Source organism: Polyodon spathula, chromosome 1 (genome assembly GCF_017654505.1).
Source record: "Polyodon spathula isolate WHYD16114869_AA chromosome 1, ASM1765450v1, whole genome shotgun sequence".
Taxonomy (NCBI): domain Eukaryota; kingdom Metazoa; phylum Chordata; class Actinopteri; order Acipenseriformes; family Polyodontidae; genus Polyodon; species Polyodon spathula.
In genome coordinates, this window is record NC_054534.1 from 22650496 (window position 1) to 22671625 (window position 21130).

At 37.6% G+C, this 21130-nt stretch overlaps 1 protein-coding gene across 2 annotated transcripts in view; it reads left to right on the plus strand.

The window, feature by feature from the left end:
• Nucleotides 1-21130, plus strand: part of cdc42se2 (CDC42 small effector 2) — a 72442-nt gene that overhangs the window by 34635 nt on the left and 16677 nt on the right. For both annotated transcript variants that reach the window (XM_041249979.1, XM_041249968.1), the window contains one exon: nt 9154-9480. In XM_041249979.1, coding sequence (XP_041105913.1) covers nt 9427-9480 — 54 coding nt within the window. In that variant the 5' untranslated portion in view covers nt 9154-9426. Of the gene's footprint in view, nt 1-9153; nt 9481-21130 lie in introns of those variants that run through there.

A 21130-nucleotide genomic window follows, 5' to 3' on the forward strand; every position in this document is an offset into this window, starting at 1 on the left:
AGATTTACTTTTGGTGTCATGCTTGCCTAGCGCCACTCTGGGAGCAAGACGTACCAGTGTCTATTCACGAGGACTGATGCAGTAGCACAACGCACTGCCAGGGTTTCTTTTTAAATGAGAAATCCTCTGCTAGGTCCGAAACACACTATTGATAGTCTTATCTTAAGAGGGGGCAGGGGGGCATACAGTACACTCATTGAAAGAGGGACAAATTGCAGTCTTAAATTGTAAAGGCCTCCTATATCAAGTGTGCAGTGTTTATAATAACATTAATGTACAATAGCTATTTAATAGCTAATTAATGATGATGGAAACTCTGTAATCTGTGGGAGATCTTACAACATTGAAGTGACAGCTGTCAGTTTTGGACTTTATGGGTGTGATGTAACTGTACTATAAAAGCTGCTTTGTCAACGTTTGTTTATAGATGTTCTCAAAAAAGAGCAATGACATATTTAAAGTTGTATTAAATGGTACAAAAAGGATAATAAAACCTCCTTACATACAGTACAGTGCTATCCTGTATAGGATATACTGTACAGTAATCCTTCGCATGTCCTCCTATTATATATACGCCCTAGCCATTTTATCCACCAATATCAGCAATGGTGGCTTATTATTGAACAGAGAAGATTAGTTCAAATATTGTAGATTTTGCCAAAGTTTCCGTACACTGTGTTGTATGTGATCCGTGCGCTGCCATTGCTGGTAATGTCATGTGAGCTGTTCAACTGTTGATATGTAAATAGTTCCTGTTCACCTGTGGGGTGTATCAGCTTCAACCTCCGTCTCGATCTCCTGCCTGTCACTCAATAGTGAATGCACACATCCACATGGCAGATGGCTACCCTGTCACAAGCATTAATACTTTTCTATGGTTCCAGTTATTGTTTGTTACAGTATGGAACATCAATAAATTTAAACACTCCACACAACCTATCTGCAGACAAACATTTAATTAAAAGAAAGAATTGTAATGGTTGAATGAAATTGTACAGTAGCTCATATTTCAATTTGTAATATCAGAAATATGCTGTTCTTTACTGGCCATACTGAATGGTAAAGGGGGGGTCATAAATGATGAGGATTTAAAGAACAGAGGATTTTATTGGAATGTGGCATATTGTTTTTTTCAAGAAACTGCCTTTAACAGTGAGTTAATGACTGTTATTCATTAAGAATGTGGAGTTTAGACAGCAGTCTATAATTAAGAAAAAAAAAAGTGCTAGTAACCTGTACATGTTTGATCCAGGTGAGCTCTAATAATGTAACTGTATCCAGTTACTGTAGGTAAAATATGCACCAGTCATTTTAAGGAATTAGAATAGTGTATATAGTATCTGTTTGGAGTTTTCAGTATCCATCCATTTTTTAAAATTGTATTTTACTGTAAATGTGAAGGGGTTTGTATCATTCTGAAACTCTCTGTGATTGCATTTACTGTGTGCTGTGAGAAGTAATTATTCATAAGAGTATCAAATGAGTAACCTGTTGTCCTTCGATATGTAATTACCAAGGGAACCGGAGATTAATAGCTCAGGAGGCGGTGAGTATAGCTTTGGGAATTGGTTTGATGAATTCCACTTCGATACTTTTAAAAGTAAAATATGATATTTCATTAAAGCAACCATCACTTACTCTAACTACACAGACTCTGGTTCTGTGCTATATTTGAACGCATGCTTGCCTGCTTGCTGCTTCATTTCCGTGTCAGTTGATGTTAACGCATCGTCTCAGAATGTACTTCAGAAAATGGCTTCCCCTCAAAGCCACGGCTGTACAAATGAAGTAACTTCGGAAACACTGCAATTCTACATAGGCAGTGTAATTGCACTATGTAACACCATTTTTGTTCCTGGGTAGTAAGTGTTATTTCCTAATTGCTTATGCCTCAAAAGTATAGAAAATGGCTATTATTCCCCACAAACTTTGCTTTTGTGACCATGACAGTGATATTTCAAAATATCATGATTTCCAATGGGAAAACAGGCAAATGTGTGTCTTTTCGTTCACATAAAGTCAGAAAAAAACAACGTATGAATCCAAACTAACATGTATTTATACTAAAGTAATACAAAAATGACTACAAAAGATTTAGAAGTGAGTAGTTTTTCGAGACTTACGATTATATTGTAAATACAGTATAATCGTAAATCTCGAAAAACTACTCACTTCTAAATCTTTTGTTGTCATTTTTGTATTACTTTAGTATAAAAACATGTTAATTTGGATTCATATGTTGTTTTCTCATTGGAAATAGGTAAATTTCAAAATATCACTGTCCTGGTCACAAAAGCAAAGTTTGTGGGGAATAATAGCCATTTTCTATACTTTTGAGGCATAAGCAATTAGGAAATAACACGTACTACCCAGGAACAAAAAAAAAAAAATTGTTACACGGTGTTATCAAAGAGCCCGGAGACTTTGCCAACAGTGTGCAGCTTAAACATTTTCACCCTGTTTATTTTGGCCTTTCAGAATGTGTTGCTAATGGCTGATTTTTGTTATTGTTGTAGCACTAAGCGGTTGTGATGATTTGTTAAATGTATGAGAGAAAACAAATCAATAAGCTTCCTGGAAGGACACAAAGACAATGAGAGGGAGATTTAGGACTGTCCTTTCTGGCTGCAGTGCACTGCTTGTGTTTTAAATGGAAACGGTTCTTGCAAGGATGAGGACTGTGTTGTGATCGCGTGGGAGTGTAGAGGCCTTCCAGGTGTCTTTTTGATCTGTGGATCTGAAAGCAGTTGGCAAAAACTTCAAAGACTGAGACTTTAACATCGTTTGGGTTAATGGCAGGGAAATAGATATTTTAGAAATCCTATCCAGAAGGCAGTTCCTGTAGCTTTTAGTATACAATGTCCTTAAACAAAAATGTAATTTCAGCATTCATCTCTTGAACAGGTATAGTACAAGCTGGTGTTAACATTGCCATACACTGCCTCTGAACCTTTATTCTCCATGTTCACTTGTTCTGGATCACTTTTGGCCTGTTGTGTTCAAAGTCCAGGCTTTTTTGGCCTGAAGGTGAATAATGGTTATACCCAGAATCCCCTGCATACTACATCTAAACAGCGTATTTATTCCCTTCAGTTATTCTCATGGTGCATTTAGCAGTACTCCTTATTTCACAAGGATACTGTAACTCTCATCAGATAACCAAATGAAATATTACATGGGGGACATTACCTGAACATGGTAAGCCCAAGGTGCTGTGATTGGTCAAAAAGTATATAAGGAAAAAAGTTTGATTGATTTTTAACTCAGTTTGACAATGCTCCTGGTATTTATTACATTTCATGTAATTGCCAATTGGTGTGCCAATTTCCTAAAGAAAAGGGAAAATACTAGTAAATAGTTTTTCCTTCACCATCTTTACTATACTGTACTACTGTCAAGTTTGAGCTTACTGTCATTTCAATTTGCATAAATTGAAGTACTGTAACAATAACTGTCAAAGCATAGGACACTGCACAGTGTATTCTTCATGATGGTTAACACATGAAATTACCTACTGTACAGTATTTCAGTATGCCTTCAAGTACTAACTTTTCAAGTGAAAGTTATTCATTGTGCCTGGTTTTTCAACCTGCTGCCCCAGGGCCTGAGTGGCCCATTGAGGTTATAAAGGTATAAAGGTTGTGCTTTTCATGCTGACTGTACAGTTCACTCGTTCCCGTGTTCCCGTTTAGTCACAGAGAAAAGTATAGCTCATTTGTAACCACTGCTTTATCCTTGGACCTGGACAAAGGAATGTGCAGCTGGAATTTCTCTCAGGTTTTGCTTAGGGCTAGTGTAAAGTGCTTTGTAAAACTTAGCTGAGAGTGGTCTGGGACAGTGCAGCACACAGTCATTTACTGTAACACATCATACTGCAGGTTTACCTGCCAGAGTGACGGCATGCGCTGTAGGCTTGCTGAGTGCTGAGAGCTAAAGAAATCCAAAACAATCAAGGGAAATACCCAGTGAAAATCCATACTTTCTCTTCCTATTCACAAACTCAGATTCGTAATGCTTCCACTTGTACTGTAGTCATACACGTGTAATATCTAATACAATTTAAAAAAATTAAAGTTTAATCCATAACAGTGGTAAGATTGCCTTTCCATTTTGTTAAAACACTGTTTAATGTATAACCTAAGCTTGTCATGGTTATTTTTGTAACCTTTTACAAAAATAGAGTACAAGCCTAGCCAATAGTTCAACTTGATGTTTTCTTTATACAGCATTGTACTAGTGAGTGGTTCTTAAGATGGTTTTATTTTTTCATGGTAGGAAATTAAACAAACTAACAGGGTTGTGACTCCTACTTTTACAAAGAGGTCCAAATATATTCCAACAACATGAGTCATGTTCTTTTTTTTTTATTATTATTATTAGTTCAGCTTAGGATGTACTCCAAAGCTGAACTAGGATATAACCTTAGGATATAATTAGTTACAGTAATATAGAAGGATTGTTCCGCATTGAGTCATGTGGTAAAATCATTTGGATTCCACTAGAGTTTAATGTTTATTTTTGGCTTGACAGTTCCTTTAATCAGGTCAGTTGATGGTGGAGACGCTGCCCCTTGTTTTCTGATTCTCAGAAGCCTATGACTGGCCAAATGAAAATTATTAGTCAGTTCCATTATTACAATCTCTAGAGATGTTTGGTAAGTGATATAGCAGGGGAAGGAATGTGGGTGATGCTATGCAAGGGAAAGCCTATGAACTCACTGGCTTGTTGTACAGGACAGATGTATTCATTGTATCGGTGGGGGTGGCTGGGGTTTCAAAGGATTGAAGAGGCAGTTCTGTAGACCTGGCCTTCTCTTTTGTGTGTTGTAACCAATCATCTTCCTGTGGTAAACCGCTTGTAGTGACTACACTAGATCTTTCCTGTTTCAGGGCATGAGCGTTTCCAGGTGGTAGAAAGCAGCTAGAATCCTAAACAAGGACTTGTTTTTATGGCATCCAATAAAAATGGCATTAAGTCCTCTCAGATAACGATGTGTATTTGCTTCACCAGGGGCTGTGTGAAGCCGTCTATGACCCTGTTCACACTTGTGATTTTAAGATGGCCCAGGGCAACCTTTTCTCATATGTGAAAAGGCAGCCCAGGGCTGGCCTAGATTTAGGCCGCCTTTTCACCCTACAGTAAAAGATCAGGGCCAGCCTTAACATATGTATGAACATAAAGCAGACTACGGCCGGCCTTTTCGTATCACATGACCATGTTGTTGAGCAAAGTGTATTTGATATTACATGACTATGTATTGCTGTAATGAAGTGGTAATGGTTAGGGACTACAGAATAATAATGACAATGATGATAATAATAAGAAGTAAACAATAGAATAGTTTAAAGATCATGTTTGTAAACAAAGACGGTATTCATGCAGGTGAAGCAAATACGTATAAATGAGAAGAAACATGTCTAATGTATTTAATGAGGTGTCTTTCCTTAGGAGAGAGCAATAGTACTATTATTAGGTGGCCAGTCGTGAGCTTGTCTTGTGAATATCAGTTGTATGCACAACCTGATAGACATTTTCAATCTGAGCGAAGTATCCATTATGAAAATTAATATTTCTACCTGGGTGGGGGTTAAGCTCGGACCGGCATACGTACATACATACACACATACATACACACACACACACACACACAAGCCTGTTGTTATCTCTACTGGACCTGGCAGCCATCAATTCCTTAGTTTTGTACAAGGAATGCACCGGGGAAAATATAAGTAGGAGAGATTTCATCTTGAAGCCACAGCACTTCGGTAGAAACATTTCAATCAGAAAACTGCAAAGCATCAGACTGTTGCAGCTCAACCTGGATTCAGTGCTGCACTGACTGACGTACACAAGAGAACATGTTACTTTCGTTTAAAATTTTTAAAAATATATATATTTCTACAGTTTTGTATGTACATATACCTGTTTAGACACTAGTTGCTTTTGAAATTTATTTTATTATAGTTTTTCATTTTTTAAAGTAGTGCTTTTACTTGTGTAATGTCTATCTAAAGTAAGGTGGACAATAACCAGGGCATTGAATAATCTTCTGAACCATTCCTCCAATGAGAGTTTTTACTGTTATCTGAGGTAGCTTGTTTCCCAGTGTAGCATCTATTAACAGTGTTAATTTAGAATTTTAATACCCAGGTGTCTTGGTACATTTTGACTGAACACATTACATATTTAGCAAACAAAATATATGTATTGTTTTAAAGTTTTTGTTTTATTTCATATTTCTGCATTATATGCTTACACTGTTACATAAAATATTGAATGTAAAGCATTATTATGACATGGTCCAAAACATTATTAATATCCATTTAAATGTTCCTAAATTATAGTACAGTATTTTTTTATGCAGTTCTCAAATTACCTCATTGCTTTTGTCAGCAAGTAAAGTACATGGTTACAGTAAATTGTGGAACTATTTCAAGTGAAAGAGTCCTTGACGGCACACAATGAGCAAACATTACAAAATGCTATACTGCAGTAGCTCAAAGAAAACGCCATGGTTTGTGTTTTTTATCACTCGCTCTATAATAAAAAACAAGTTAACTTCTACAGTATGTACTTCTAGCTCCTGCTTCCTGTAAAAAAACAAACGCAGGCCCACGCTTCTGTGTGAATGCTTGCTGAAGGCAAGCGGTGCAAGAATATAAATCAGTTATAATTATATAGTAATTGGTTTCAGAAATAATTACTACTGCACTCATTAAACCGGTGATTATAACAAACTGCAAATCAGTGTAACACACCTTAAATACCAGTTTCTTCTGGCAGGCTGGTATTCCTCAGTATTACAGCTTGTTAGGTTAAATTTTCACTTGAAACTGCATTGTGAAGCAGGTGTTTGTAGGCTAGCTCTGTGTTGATCATCTGCAGCTGGGCTCAATATCTGGTCCGTTCCTTCTCACTTTCTGAGTAAGCAAGATTTTATTTTAAAACAAATAATGGTAACAAAACAAAAATGCGGTGGTTGGAATTCTGGCTCTGGGGTGTTGCCCAGTTAGTATGATGGTCAGTTTGACTTTGTTATACGGTACTATTAATGTTTTATATTTTATGTTTTTGCTTGAAAATTTACCACCAAAATCTTTTTATAAATGGATTCTTTCCTGCTCCTAACTTGATGGAAATTGCACACAATATTTTGGGGAAAAAAAACAAAAAATGCAACACGTGTCACCGCCATTATATATATAGTTAAGTAAATGCAGCAAGCTTGTATACAGGTAGTTTATAATTATATATACTTACAGTGCCTATAGAAAGTCTACACCCCCTTGAACTTTTTTCACATTTTGTTGTGTTTTAAATGAGGATTTTTTTCCACTTATCTCCACACTGTCAAGGGGAAAAAAGTTTTTATTTTTATTGAGAAAAAATATATAATAAAAAATAAAAATTTAAAGATCATAATTGGATAAGTCTCCACCCCACTGTGTTAATACTTGGTGCAAGCACCTTTGGCAGCAATTACAGCTGTGAGTTTGTTTCGATAGGTCACTGCCAACTTTGCACACCTAGATTTGGCAATATTTGACATATTCTTTACATATATTCTTTACAAAACTGTTCAAGCTTTGTCAAGTTCCTTGGGGAGCGTTGATGGTCCACAATCTTCAAGTCATGCCACAAATTTTCAGTTGGATTTAGATCGGGGCTCTGACTGATGTACTCAAGGACATTTACCTTTTTTGTTCCTTAGCCACTCCAACTGTGTGCTTTAGGTCGTTGTCATGCTGAAAGGTGAACTTCTGTCCCAGATTCAGCTTTCTTGAAGAGGGCAGCAAGTTTTCCTTAAGGACTTCTCTGTACTTTGCTCCATTCATTTTCCCTTCTGTCCTGACAAGTGCCTCACTCCCTGCCAATGAGAAACATCCCTATAACATGATGCTGCCACTACCATGCTTCATAGTAGGGATGGTGTTCTTCGGGTAATGCGCTATGTTGGGTCTGCGCCAAACATAGCACTTTGCATTTAGGCCAAAAAGTTCCATTTTAGTTTAATCAGACCACAAAACTTTTTGCCTACGGAATGCCTGTAGAATGGCTACAGAAGCTCCCGATGTCTTCGAGGGCTCAAAAAATTTAATAATTAAATTACTTTCAAAACAGGATTCAAGGTTGGGCTTCTTGAGTTCCACACGCTTCCTCATTTAACGCCCCTTCCGTACAAGCCAGATTTGTGGAGTGCTTGACCAAACTGGTCAATAAAATATTTAGCTCTTGCAAGAACGTTTCATTGGCCTCTTGGTAGCCTCTCTGTTCAGAATCCTTCTCTTAAGGAACGAGTTGTCAAGTAGGTCAACAGCTCTGAGCCTGATCTAGGCAGGGTCTTGGTGGTGCCATACACCTTACACTTCTTAATAATCATCTTGACCGTGCTCCAGGGGATATTCAAGGCCTTTGATATCTTTTTTTTATACCCATTGCCTGATCTGTGCCTTTCAACAACTTTGTCCCGGAGTTCTTTTGAAAGCGCCTTGGTGCTCATGGTTGAGTCTTTGCTTTGAAATGCACTACCCAGCAGAGGGAACCTGCTTTGAAATGCACTACCCAGCAGAGGGAACCTACAGGAACTGCTGAATTAATCCTGAAATCATGTGAATCACTACATTTTAACACAGGTGGAGGCCACTTAACTTGGTGTGTGATTTTGAAGGTGATTGGTTACACCTGAGCTAATTTAGGATTGCTATTACAAGGGGGGTGGACACTTATCGCACCAAGCTATTTCTAGAATTTCTAGAATTATTTTTTTCCTTTGGAAGTTGGGGAAGGATGTGTAGATAAATGAAAAATCAAAAAAAAAGATTTGCAAAACAAAACTCCACCATTTCAATGGTAATTTGTGTACTGGGAAAGTACTGCATTAATGATAGTGTGTGTGTGTGTGTGTGTGTGTGTGTGTGTGTGTGTGTGTGTGTGTGTGTGTGTCTCAATTTATTGTTTGCGTTTTGATGTGTTGAGTAAATTGTGTTAATTCACAGTATTAATCATTTTTTGAAATTCATGTACTGTATATTGTAACCTGATTGTACTCATTAAGCCTTTTATAATTTTACAGTAAATGAAACTCATTTATTTGTATACTACTTTTTTTAATGAAGTATTGAATCTTTACTCTTCTTTTTCTTTGATCCGCAGGTTGCGTTGCACAGGCTTGTGGCAAGGGGGATATACGGTGGGAGGAGGGTTACCAGTGGTGACAGCGTGATCCACATCTCCAGGCAGGGACCCACTTTCCATTCCCTGTGTTGGATTGGGCAGCTTCATCACTAGACATACAGAGAACTACCTGCATTTGTTTAGCCTCCTAAACTAATCTGAACAAGCGTCTACACTCTGGAGCCACATCCATTGGAATTTGCCTTTTTTGTTCTGGACCAGTAGCAGTTAAACATATAAGGACTGTTAGTCATGAGTGAATTCTGGTTGTGCTTCAACTGCTGTATTGCGGAACAGCCTCAGCCGGTAAGTGTGACTAATGTTTGTGCGAAACCACAGCTTCTCTCATTGTCACCATTGTTTTTTGAGATTTTAATTTTCGGTCAGGTGTCTGTGAGTATATGCAGAATCTTTACAATTAATTTGTCATAATTAAAGAACAGTCAAAGCTCCTTGATACAAATTTCAAGAGACCAGCAAAAAAATAAAGTGTTTTATCAGGAGTCTAAGCCAAATGCATGCTGTCAGTTTTTATCAAAGTTACAGTAACAGTGAAATAAAATTTCAATTGCAGAACAATGAAGCATATTGCACATTTAAAAGTAGTGTGCATTTTATTGAAAATACAATTGGAAGTGATAATTTAAAAAGTATACATTGAAAATGAACTGCACTTGCAGTGTGCATGCCCCATTCTGATTAAGGGCATTTTTAAACAAGTAAAGGCGCCCTCAACATCAGGTATTGAGCAAATCGGTAATGATGACAATGTGCATCATAGGGCTGTCAGTTAAGGCTCCTCATAGCAATCTATTAATTGGGCACACAATCGAATCGTTCAAATCAATATCGACGATTGCACTGCCAACATACATTTTTGCTTCGTTCCTCTCCCCCAGACGTGATTTACTTTTTTTTTTTTTTTATTGACTTTTTTACACACTGCAGACTTAACTTGCAGCTACTCAGAGCCACAGCCTCGGAGGACAACACAGCTTACAGGCAAACCCGCAGGCGTCTGGCCAGACCACAGAGGTCGCTGTTGCGCGGTGAGCCGAGGACACCTTGGCCAACCTAGCCCTCCCTCCCCCCGGGCAGTGCTCGGCCAATTGAGCTCCGCCCCCTGGGAGCTCCCATCCTCGATTGGCAGTGGAATCGCCTGGACTCGAACCGGCGACGTCCAGACTATAGGGCACATCCTGCACTCCGTGCCGAGCACCTTTGCTGGATGTGTCACTCAGGAGCCCACTGGCGTGATTATTTTAATATCATTGCAGTTAAGTAAAAGCTTGTGACCGTGAGTGGCAATTACGACTTTGTGGCGTCAGGAGAAAAAAAAAACACAATAACATTCGCAACAAACCTAATGCAAGTTTAACATACTACAGGGGTGTTACCGAAATAGTTATTCCAAACAGATTACAGTACTTTGGAATGTAATCTATATAAACTAGACACAAGTTTATCAAACGCCTTTTATTTATTTATTTATTTATTTATTTATTTATTTATTTATTCAGTGACAGCTGCATTCACAGATTGCATCTAGTTAATATTGTACCACCTAACCTTCACTATCTGTGAAAGACACAATGCTTAAATCCTAAATAATAATAATAATAATAATAATAATAATAATAATAATAAATTGATTTACTTACTACAACATCTATACATCACTGATTTTTTTATTTATTTTTTTAAAAGTTTTTGAATATTGTTAAATATTCATTACATAACGGTTCATTTTGAAACTCCAAAGAAGCACAAACTATGTACAGTAGTTGTCTTCAATGTGCACAATGTATTTACAGATTGTTTGCCAGGAATACAAGCCTGTCGTCCTGCTCTGAAAGCATTTTCAAAACTGATTCGCTAGTGGGTTGGGACCAACAAATCAGATGCTAGTTAACACGAGCAGAAAAAGAAGAGCACTCCCACTGCTTGTCTGGCAGAAATACTGTAAATAGCAAGGCAGGGCGTTCAGTGCATTTTCATTGATTAAACTTAAGTAATGTTATTAACTATGCATGTTACAAAAATGTAATTATTGAATCGATTATCCAGTATTTATATTGGTGTATGTAATGAGAAATGGAATCGATCGAAAAAACTATTTTCGATTTAATCGTAGCAGCCCTATTGCATTCATGGTGGTGCATTAACCACCGCTTTCAACACATTTTTGTCTGCAAGGATATGATGTGTGAGCACTGTGGCAACTCAAAGTGCATCATAGCATCTGTAGTCCCTCAACAGCACTAAAATACACCACAGAGGCACTAATCTGGATGCAACTTAATACATTTCCCAATATCCTTTTTTTACTTCGCTGTTTGAGTTAGAGAGATATGTTTTAATTAAGAATGTTCTTCCCTGGGGGGCCTCCAAAATAATTTGCACTAACTGGGAAATTTGTTCATATTCTAGAAGTAATTTATAGTAAGTGACTGCTGTATTTGTCCAGGATCAGGTAGACAATTGGTAGTATCAGGACAGTCGTCTAATCCGAGTTTGTTTAAACGAGATTTGACTCTAATTTCCTGGGTAATATTTCAAATGAAGAGCACTAGCTGTAGTGATATCAGATCTTGCTGCTGTTGACACAGTCGTTCATTTATTGACAGCTGTCAAGGTGTCATTTTGTCAGTATGGCGAAAATGGTGACCAAAATATCAGTTGTCATGTATCTGAGTGACTCGTCAATCTTTGTTTATCTAAAACAGACTACAAATGCCCACTCTAAAGAACATAAAGTTTACAAACAAGAGGAGGCCATTCGGCCGATCTTGCTTGTTTGGTTGTTAGTAGCTTATTGATCCCAGAATCTCATCAAGCAGCTTCTTGAAGGATCCCAGGGTGTCGGCTTCAACAACATTAGTGGGGAGTTGGTTCCAGACCCTCAATTCTCTGTGTAAAAAAGTGCTTCCTATTTTCTGTTCTGAATGCCCCTTTGTCTAATCTCCATTTGTGATCCCTGTTTTCAGTTCGAAAAAGTCCCTTGGGTCGACATTGTCAATACCTTTTAGAATTTTGAATGCTTGAATCATGTTGCCGCTTAGTCTTCTTTGTTCAAGACTGAATAGATTCAATTCTTTTAGCCTGTCTGCATATGTCCTGCCTTTTAAACCCGGAATAATTCTGGTCGCTCTTCTTTGCACTCTTTCTAGAGCAGCAATATCCTTTTTGTAGCAAGGTGACCAGAACTGAACACAATATTCAAGATGAGGTCTTATTAATGCATTGTACAATTTTAACATTACTTCCCTTGATTTAAATTCAGCATAACCCAACCTAACCCTAACCCTTGATTTCATACTAGTATACAGTGCATTTATGAAAATAATAAGAATACTTATATGAGTGAAGTTTACATTAGACATTTCAGTAGGCCCATACAGCAGCATTTTCCATTTAGTTTGTCCCAGTTTATAGTAGTAACCTGCTTGTTAAACTTATGGGAGATGCCAAAATATGCCGCATGTTTTCATTGAATGTATTCATGGTGTTCATTAAAAAGATGGATTGTCCATCTATGGGTTTGCGTTTTCAGCTTGTAAAAATATCACAAGAGCGCAGTACCATATCCAGATACCTCTGCCCAGATGTGTTTGAAAGAAGTCCAGTAATAAGTAAGTCAGTCTCATAGGTAGGCAACCTGAGATGGGCGATGAGGAGCAGATGGTAGAAAAAATTTAACTGACAGACAAGTAACACCCTCTTTAAAAATAATCGCATGTCCGAACTCAATTTATATTTGGAAAACTAGTACAAGCTACTATAGCAGACTGGTGATGGCACACTTCCCAGTTTCACTTTCTTTCAGACAATTCATGTTTTGCATTTAGCAAGAAACATGAAAGATCGCCTGCCTTGTCCTTATATGGAAAAATAAATGCCTATGAATCTGGGACACTAGTCAACCACTTTCATATCTATTTGTACTGTATTCCTGAGATGGCTGTAGCTACTGTGTATGTAATGATCTTCACAGAGTACATGATGTCATATTTGCATGTAGGGTCCCTGGCCAGTTCCAGAAACAAAAGAATAAATTTAGGTACAGAAATACAAAATCAAACACAGTACTTTAGGGCTGTGTTGGAAGGTTCAAGGTTCATTCGCTAGCCAGATATTCGAAGATTGTTTTAAACCTTCGAAGGTTCATCAGATGCCATTCACACACTGTATGTTTTTTTTTTTTTTTTTTTTTAGCTTAGAAGTGCTGTGGTAGAATATGTTTGAAACATACCAAATATCTGCTAACGCTAATAATTTCAATTAAAAAAATAAATAAAAAACGGAGCACATTCCACTCCTCCCCCCTCGAGCTTGTGTGATCCAGTGGCAAACCTTTAATTCTTCATCCACCATCTTGATAGCAAAGCGTTGTATAGTGTAAGCTGTATTGAAAGAAATGTCTCGAAACCCCTCTGCTGTTTGGGATTTTTTTGTTGAATGTCCAGACGACCAAAAAAAAATAAAAAAGTTGAATGCAATCTGTGCAAGCGACTTTTGTTCATGAAGGCACAACCAATCTCCGGAGTCACTTGACAAGCATAAGTTCATGTTATTTATTATTATTATTATTATTATTATTATTATTATTATTATTATTGTAGTCGTGGTAGTAAAATGTGTCTGTGACTTCTTGGAATGGTGACTGTTGAATTAGGTTTGTTTTGCCTAAATCCGCAGCAGTTAGTGCTGCTGCAATGCAAGCATAATCAGTTACATGTAAATAAACAATGTATATTTGCATTTTTATTTAAATTATAGAAACATACTGTTCTATGTAGTGTATTTTAAACTACATGTGAATGTTTGTTTGTTTTATTCCATGTATATGGATTGCATGCAAAATCAGATTTTTCACTCCCATACAAACAAGTAGCTATGGTGACGTCACCAGTAAATTGTACATACGAACATAAGAAAGTTTACAAACGAGAGGAGGCCATTCGGCCCATCTTGCTCGTTTGGTTGTTAGTAGCTTATTGATTCCCCAGAGTCTCATCAAACAGCTTATTGAAGGATCCCAGGATGTCAGCTTCAACAACATTACTAGGGAGTTGGTACAAATTAGTATGTTGAACGTTGAACGTTCGAATCTTCCTTCGGTAATGTGTTCCGAAACTTCTAAGGTCAAAATGTACCCTTCATTGCAGCCCTACTGTAGTTCAATGTTTTTTTGTGTTATTATTTGACAGAGGCAGTGTAATTGTTAAACAATTTGACTTGAAACTACCTTAGAAATGTATTTGTTTTCAAACAGAAAAGTCCTCTTCCTATGATTTGAAATTACAAACGGCTAATGATAATATAAACTCTGGCAGATCCACCGCTTTGATTCCTGCTTGCAATCAATTCAAACAAAACCTTTAAAATTGAGTTCTATGGTATGTGTGTATTTTGTCTCTAAATACTGCATACTCTGTACAGCTGTTCAACTACAGCAGAAGAGGGGAAAGATCTCAATACCGCATGTGAAGACTACTATACTATTTTAATACTTCATGGAAAAGGAAAATGGATGCTCCAGAACATATTTCACAGTATTAATGGGTTTCAGGTTTATTCCTGCAATACATCATACAATAGCAGACATCTTATGGTCTACCTTGCCCAACCCAGATATCTAATATTGAGAATGATTGATTATCTGTGATGCAGCTGAAATAACTTGTTGGGTGATGAGGAGCACATAACTCAACTAATTTGAATCCATGTCAGACAGTTGTTTTCACTGCAGTCTGATTGACATGACACAGCTTGTCCAAGGTATTGCAAGGTTTTTTAACTGGTCAGGGCTTTTGGGTTTTTTTGAGTCTTGCATTACCAGAGAAAAAACACATTTCTGGTGATTTTCCTTGAGTGAACAGAACACTGTTTACACTGCAGCCTTTCTGTTGTGTTCCTTAGCAGCAGGGTGTACTTAATCTGCTTCCCTTCACAGTCAGGTAGTCGGCATACCCCAAAATAAAACTACTTGAGGAGACTAAAACAATCTACAACTGATAAGTTTGACATGCTTTTAGCATTAGATTTTTAGAGCTTGTGCCCAGAATGTTTAAAGGTTAATGGACATTCATTAGAGAATGAGTGCTTTAAAGAGGGAACCTACAGCCTCCCTGGAGGTACTCCAGATGCTGAAGATTCATAAACTGTGTAAGCAGGTTAAACCTTTGAACAGCACCAGAGGCTTTAGCTCTTAAATTGGGTCTATTGGCCTGTGAGTAATCCTAGTTTAACTGGTTGTTATTTTCAGATTGGATACTTTTACTGTAGTCTTCATCAAACCACCTGCAAGGCCCAGTTTGTCAGCAGCTGTGCATTGCCAGCACGGTATATGAACCTGAGCTCGGGAATCTGTTGGAGCTGCCCATGTAATTGCTTTTACATCTACAAAAATATTCCATGGTATTATACTGTAGGTAGATGAATCGGAAGCATTTTTCAGGGGGTCATTGTAATTGCCTTGATTGGTAATGTGTCAGTGTGTGTTACTATACCTCCTGGTTGCATGTTCAATTTCAGTCTGTATCTGTAGAAAATGGAACCCATGTTCTAAACAAAAAGGTATCCATATTCTTAATCACACATCTGGCATGAATCCTGTCTTTTTGGTGGTTTGTCAGAGAGGCCAAGGATATTCCCAGCTTAACTGAATGGTATGTTACCTTCAAAAGCACAGTCTGTACAGTATCAACTGTGTTGATCAATGAAGGAATGCCCTCTCCATTAAAAGAAATACCTTTCACAATTTGTGAAAAATATATATATAGGCCCCAAAAGTGGGGGGAAAAAAAAAAAAAGCAGATAAACATGATTTTTTTTTATTTATTTTTTGCCAATGCAGAGGGCATAAGGTATTCCTTTTAATACTTTTTCTCATACAGAAGAGAACCTACTATACTTATTATGATTATTTTGTGAACACTATATAGCTTTCGATAGCAGAGTATGGTCCCATTTTCATTTTTCTTTTCTAGCTGTGCTGCCTTTGAGATACAGTTAAAAACCACAGTTTAAGTGTGAAATTTTAAACATTGCTGTATGTGATCAGAAAAAGATACCTGCCTCTGGTGCTTTTCCTGAAAAAAACAAGTTACTGCAGCAAGGTTTACTTAAGTATGCCTCATCATAAAGGTATTTTTCTCTACAGGCTTCAGAATTGTTGCTATTCTGATCATGTGGAATTGACATCAGCTGTCTAGCTTCAAGTGCTGCAATGGATAATGGAAATAGTTTTACAGGTAAAAGGATTGTGTAATATATTAAGACCAGGCACGCAATATTGTAACTGTAATCTGTCCCCCCAGTTTAACAGAACACATTTACTAGTTGGGGTGAAGTGCAGTACCAATTAAATTTAAAAAGTCAACCCCCCCTACCCCCACCCCAGTACGCAAGAGGTGTTGCATATTGAAAATGTACTATATTTTTCTAGCCTTTTATTCTGAGCTTTCTCAACTCTGGTACTAGTAAAATGTAAAACAGGGGCACTGTTAAAAACTAGGTCAATAAGTTCTGCAAGGTGTATGTCTGACAGCATCCCAGATGTGACAAATTGCCCCGACTGTTGGTGCTAGATCTGTAAAAGCAGCCGGATATGAAAAGCCTGATTCCCTCCTGTCTGTTATGTGCTGCTTCAGATGTATATACTGTGCATTTAGAAACGTGATGTAGTGTATATGGGATGATTGGGAATGGAATGAACCACTTAAATGACATGCCAAATAAAACAGCAGTGACATTTAAGAAAAAGATTACTAGATGAACCAGATCTAGAACTGAAAATGCCTATGTTCTGGGACCCATTCCTAATGAGAAAGCTAACACACGGTACATGTCTATTAAAAACAAGTGCCTTTTAAACTAAAAGGACAAGCATTTAAAATGATATTTACAGTGCACCCCCCACCCCACCCCCACCCCCCCCCCCCCCCCAATCATTATCCATTCTCTGCACTCTAAAAGTCCCCCTTGACACCTTGCTTGAGTCATTCTCAGCTGATTTATTCATTTCCACACTCTGTTACAGTAGCTTAGGTTTTGTTACTTGTGGTGAACCCTTCTAAACCCTCATTTTAAAAACAGTATAAAATCCAAAGTTTAGGGTGCTTCTCCGGAGGAGAAGCACCCTAAACTTTGGATTGCACATATTTTAAGCAGGGCAGCTTTTTCGTACACAGGCACGCATGTCATGTCAAGAGTTATCTGTGTCCGTGGCAGTGAACACGTCTACACACACGCGCGGAATTGTATAGAACTTTCATTTTGTTTGTCCGTGGCCAAGTTGTTGTGTTGTTTGTTTGTTTGTTTGTTTGTTTGTTTGTTTTTAAATGTCTGTCAGCACTCGACATGGTGCCAACTCCTGATTTTAATGATAATCAAAACATATATGTGTGTGAGTGTGTGTCTCTGTCTGTCGTATTGTACAGCAAAGGGACTTTTCTAAATGAAATGTCTGTACTGTGTAGCACTGCTTGATGATTAACCATGAAAATGAGCTGCTGGGCTGTTATGTCTTCTTTCCAATGAATCCCTGGAATTGCAGACCAAATTGCATCCTACTTCAAGCCAGTTTTCACAATAACAGTCCAAAATTATGAATGAGATTTTAATTTAACAGCAACAAAATGAGAAACTAACTCGGCAACACGACAGAATGGAGCTACAAAAAAGCTAATCTTTGCAGGCGTGTTTCTAGTGCATGTTTAGAAGCAGTCTTAATCGGTTCAGCCAGGGTGAGTGTGGTTGATATTGCCACTTCTCGGGGCGTTCAATATAACACACTTGTGTCACGGTGCAATCCCACAACACACACCCTGTCATGGATATTGCTCAAACTAAGATTGAAGAAAACAGTTTTTTTTTGGAGCTTGCACATGTTAACATGTCCATTCTACTTTCCTAATCAGTTTTTCAGAATATGCGCCACTGTGGCAAAGCACTTAACTTAAATATGCGGTGAGATTTGGTGATGCTGGGACACTCGGGTCATAAGACAAAAACATAACCTGCATGCAGTCTGGGTAATCCTTACACATGTGTTTACATGAATTTTGCAGCTTTAGCTCATCCAAACCACTGAAACATGTGCCATGAGTAATGGAAAGGGTAGGGGTTTCAGTTTGTTCCAAGTAAACACACTGTAAGCCATGAACTGAGGTCTTTTAAATATTAGTTTGCTTTACATAAATGGCAGGCTGAATAACTGGTCTGCATTTAGGATTTTACCATTTCCCAACACAGCACCCGCATGTATATGTTATAAATGTTCAAGGTATTTTCCAGACTTTTATTTTGTACTTTTGGCACTGGCAAAGCTAATTTATTCTGCCAAAACAAAGTTTAATGGAATACTTTGGTTTCCTCTACCTAAACATTTACCTTTACAAGTAACACCATCTTTAAGTGCAATAGTTTCCTGTGTGCTTTATATCAGTCGACTACAGTTTCGACCAACACTTTTATTTGACTAGTGCTTTTATTTGAAAGTAACCATGGAGAAATCAAGAACACAATAAACATTTTCAGTGTAGTTGATAGAAAGCAACCAATGCCAGTACATAAAGATGTTGGTGTGACTACACAACATAGATATTTATGGTTATTTCCAATGGTACATGTAATATAAGGTTTGAAGCAAGCTTACATTTTCACTGTAAAAAGTATTCATGTGAATTGCAGCACTGCCATAGATCCATGTATTTGTTTCTGTAAATTAGCTATATTACACCTCCTTTTTTTTATTCTGTTGGTAATATTTTACAAGTTAACAGCACTTATGTTTCCATGCTTCACTGAATCATTGCATGCTTGACAGCATTTTCCTTGAGTGAAGCCAAGCAGTGAAGGAAGTAGCAGGAGTTCCGACCATGTGACTTCCTCAGCTCTGTCAATATTCTTCATAAAACAGCATTGCCTTGACCTTTTTTGTGCAGTTGCCTGACTAATACAAGAAATTCCGCCTAAGAGAAAACTGTGGAAATAGTTCATTTCTTCCACACATGACGTCGCAATTTCCATCCTCTCTTTGGTGTCTCTTTGGACCGTGCAGTGACCTATTCTGACACTAAATTGCTCAATATTGGGGGACATCCCTTGCGTCCGGCATATCCGAATGTACTCCATAAGTGTCTGTATTAGCGAGGGACTACTGCATATATGGAGTCGTCTCGTGATTTAAAGCCAGTCAGAACAACATTCAGAGAAAACTATTTGTTTTGTCGGAGATAGTTATTCTTGAAGGCAAATCCCTTTTGAAACTGGGTGAAAGGTTTATTAGAACATGACTTGACAAAGGAGAAACATTAGTCGTTTGAAGGACACGTAGATACAAATGCCATGTACTGTAAATGGTTTTCTCATGTCTTTAGGAATCCCATGATAGTGTGACTTAAACAATGTAAGTAGGTCTACAAACTTCTGAAGACCACAAAACAACAAATAAATAAATGGCAAGATTGTATCTGTTTTATTTAGATACTGTACATTTTGTAAAATTATAAATAGTAAAAATTGCAATATAAGGAAAGGAGGGGTGAAAAAAAAAAAATTACATTTTAGATACACGCCATGACATTTCAATCCTGTCGGTGCACACCAGGGAGATTGATTGATTAGTTTTAATATTGAGTAAGAATTCACCGAAAAGGCCCAGCGTGCTCGAATATCTAGTGTGCTGACCTTTTCCAGTCTGGTAGTTGTACTATATTGTTGAACTGACACTTGCACTATGCAGAGTCTATATAAATTGCATTAATGAGGTATTGGATTCTTGTTATGTAGATTTACACCGACACGTAGGTATTCTTCCGATGAAGCTTCACAGTCAAATGGCACCAACATGACATTCACGGTTGTTTGCGCTGTACTAAAGCTGAGCAATAAATCTCTAAAGCATGAGTAACACTAACTTTATTAATGTGGTTACTTTATTTTTCATTCAGAGATCAGTTATATTGTGGGAATAGATCTTAGTCACATTTGGTGCATTCTCTTTTTCTTTTTTTTTTAAATCTAGTTACTCTACTTGCAAGAAGCCATAAAGTTGCTTGCTGGAACAGTATCCAAATGGAGGGATCATGTTGTTTATTTTTGTTTTTGTTTTTCTCCTCAGTGTACAAGCTTGTAAGTCAAACATTTGTACAACAAGCCATTTGTTAGCAGCCTGAAGTGGTACAGAATTGAAGTCATGTCATAAAACCCTGCCAAGCTGTACTGATGGTACCCAGTCAGACTGAGAGCATGTTAATCCCTCAGTTTGTAAAAATATGTGGTGGTGCTGCAACATGCTTCAATAGTGCTTGTTTTAACAGACAGGTATATTTGTAGGGTTCCTTTTCATTATAACGAGTCATCATATTGTAGCTGTTACCAGCAGTAAACTGTAGTATACTAAAGTATACTAAAATTACATTCCCTTTTTAAAAAGACAAAAGCTGTCGGAATGTGCGGGCCGTGTGTCACGGTGGGTGGCTGTCAATACCCAGTGGTGGAAGTTGTCAGACAATTGGATTTACAATTAGGGAGTGTAACCTGGTGTATATGTGGGCTTCCACAGTTCCTATACCCGTGCAAGATATTGTTTTTGCTTTTGGGTCAATTCAAAAAGATGGTTGGCTTTTGTATGTGGTGACATCATTTAGAAAAACAGTTTTGAATGTAGGTGAGCACAGATCACACACTGGTGAAAAAAACTTTCATGGTGATGAAAGCAGCAAGATCCTGACACAGATGTCATCAACCCAGTTGTGCTTAACATTGCCTCTACTGTGAGCCTGCTTGACCTCGATGACCATAAACTAAAAATCTCCTTCTTTACACCTAGTTCTAGAAGACGAAGTACAGGCCAAATATGTGGTGTGATGTGACTATGTGGTTACTTTGTAATATGTCATTTAAGATGTGTATTAAAAGTCGCATCTACAGTGACTAACCAGTAATG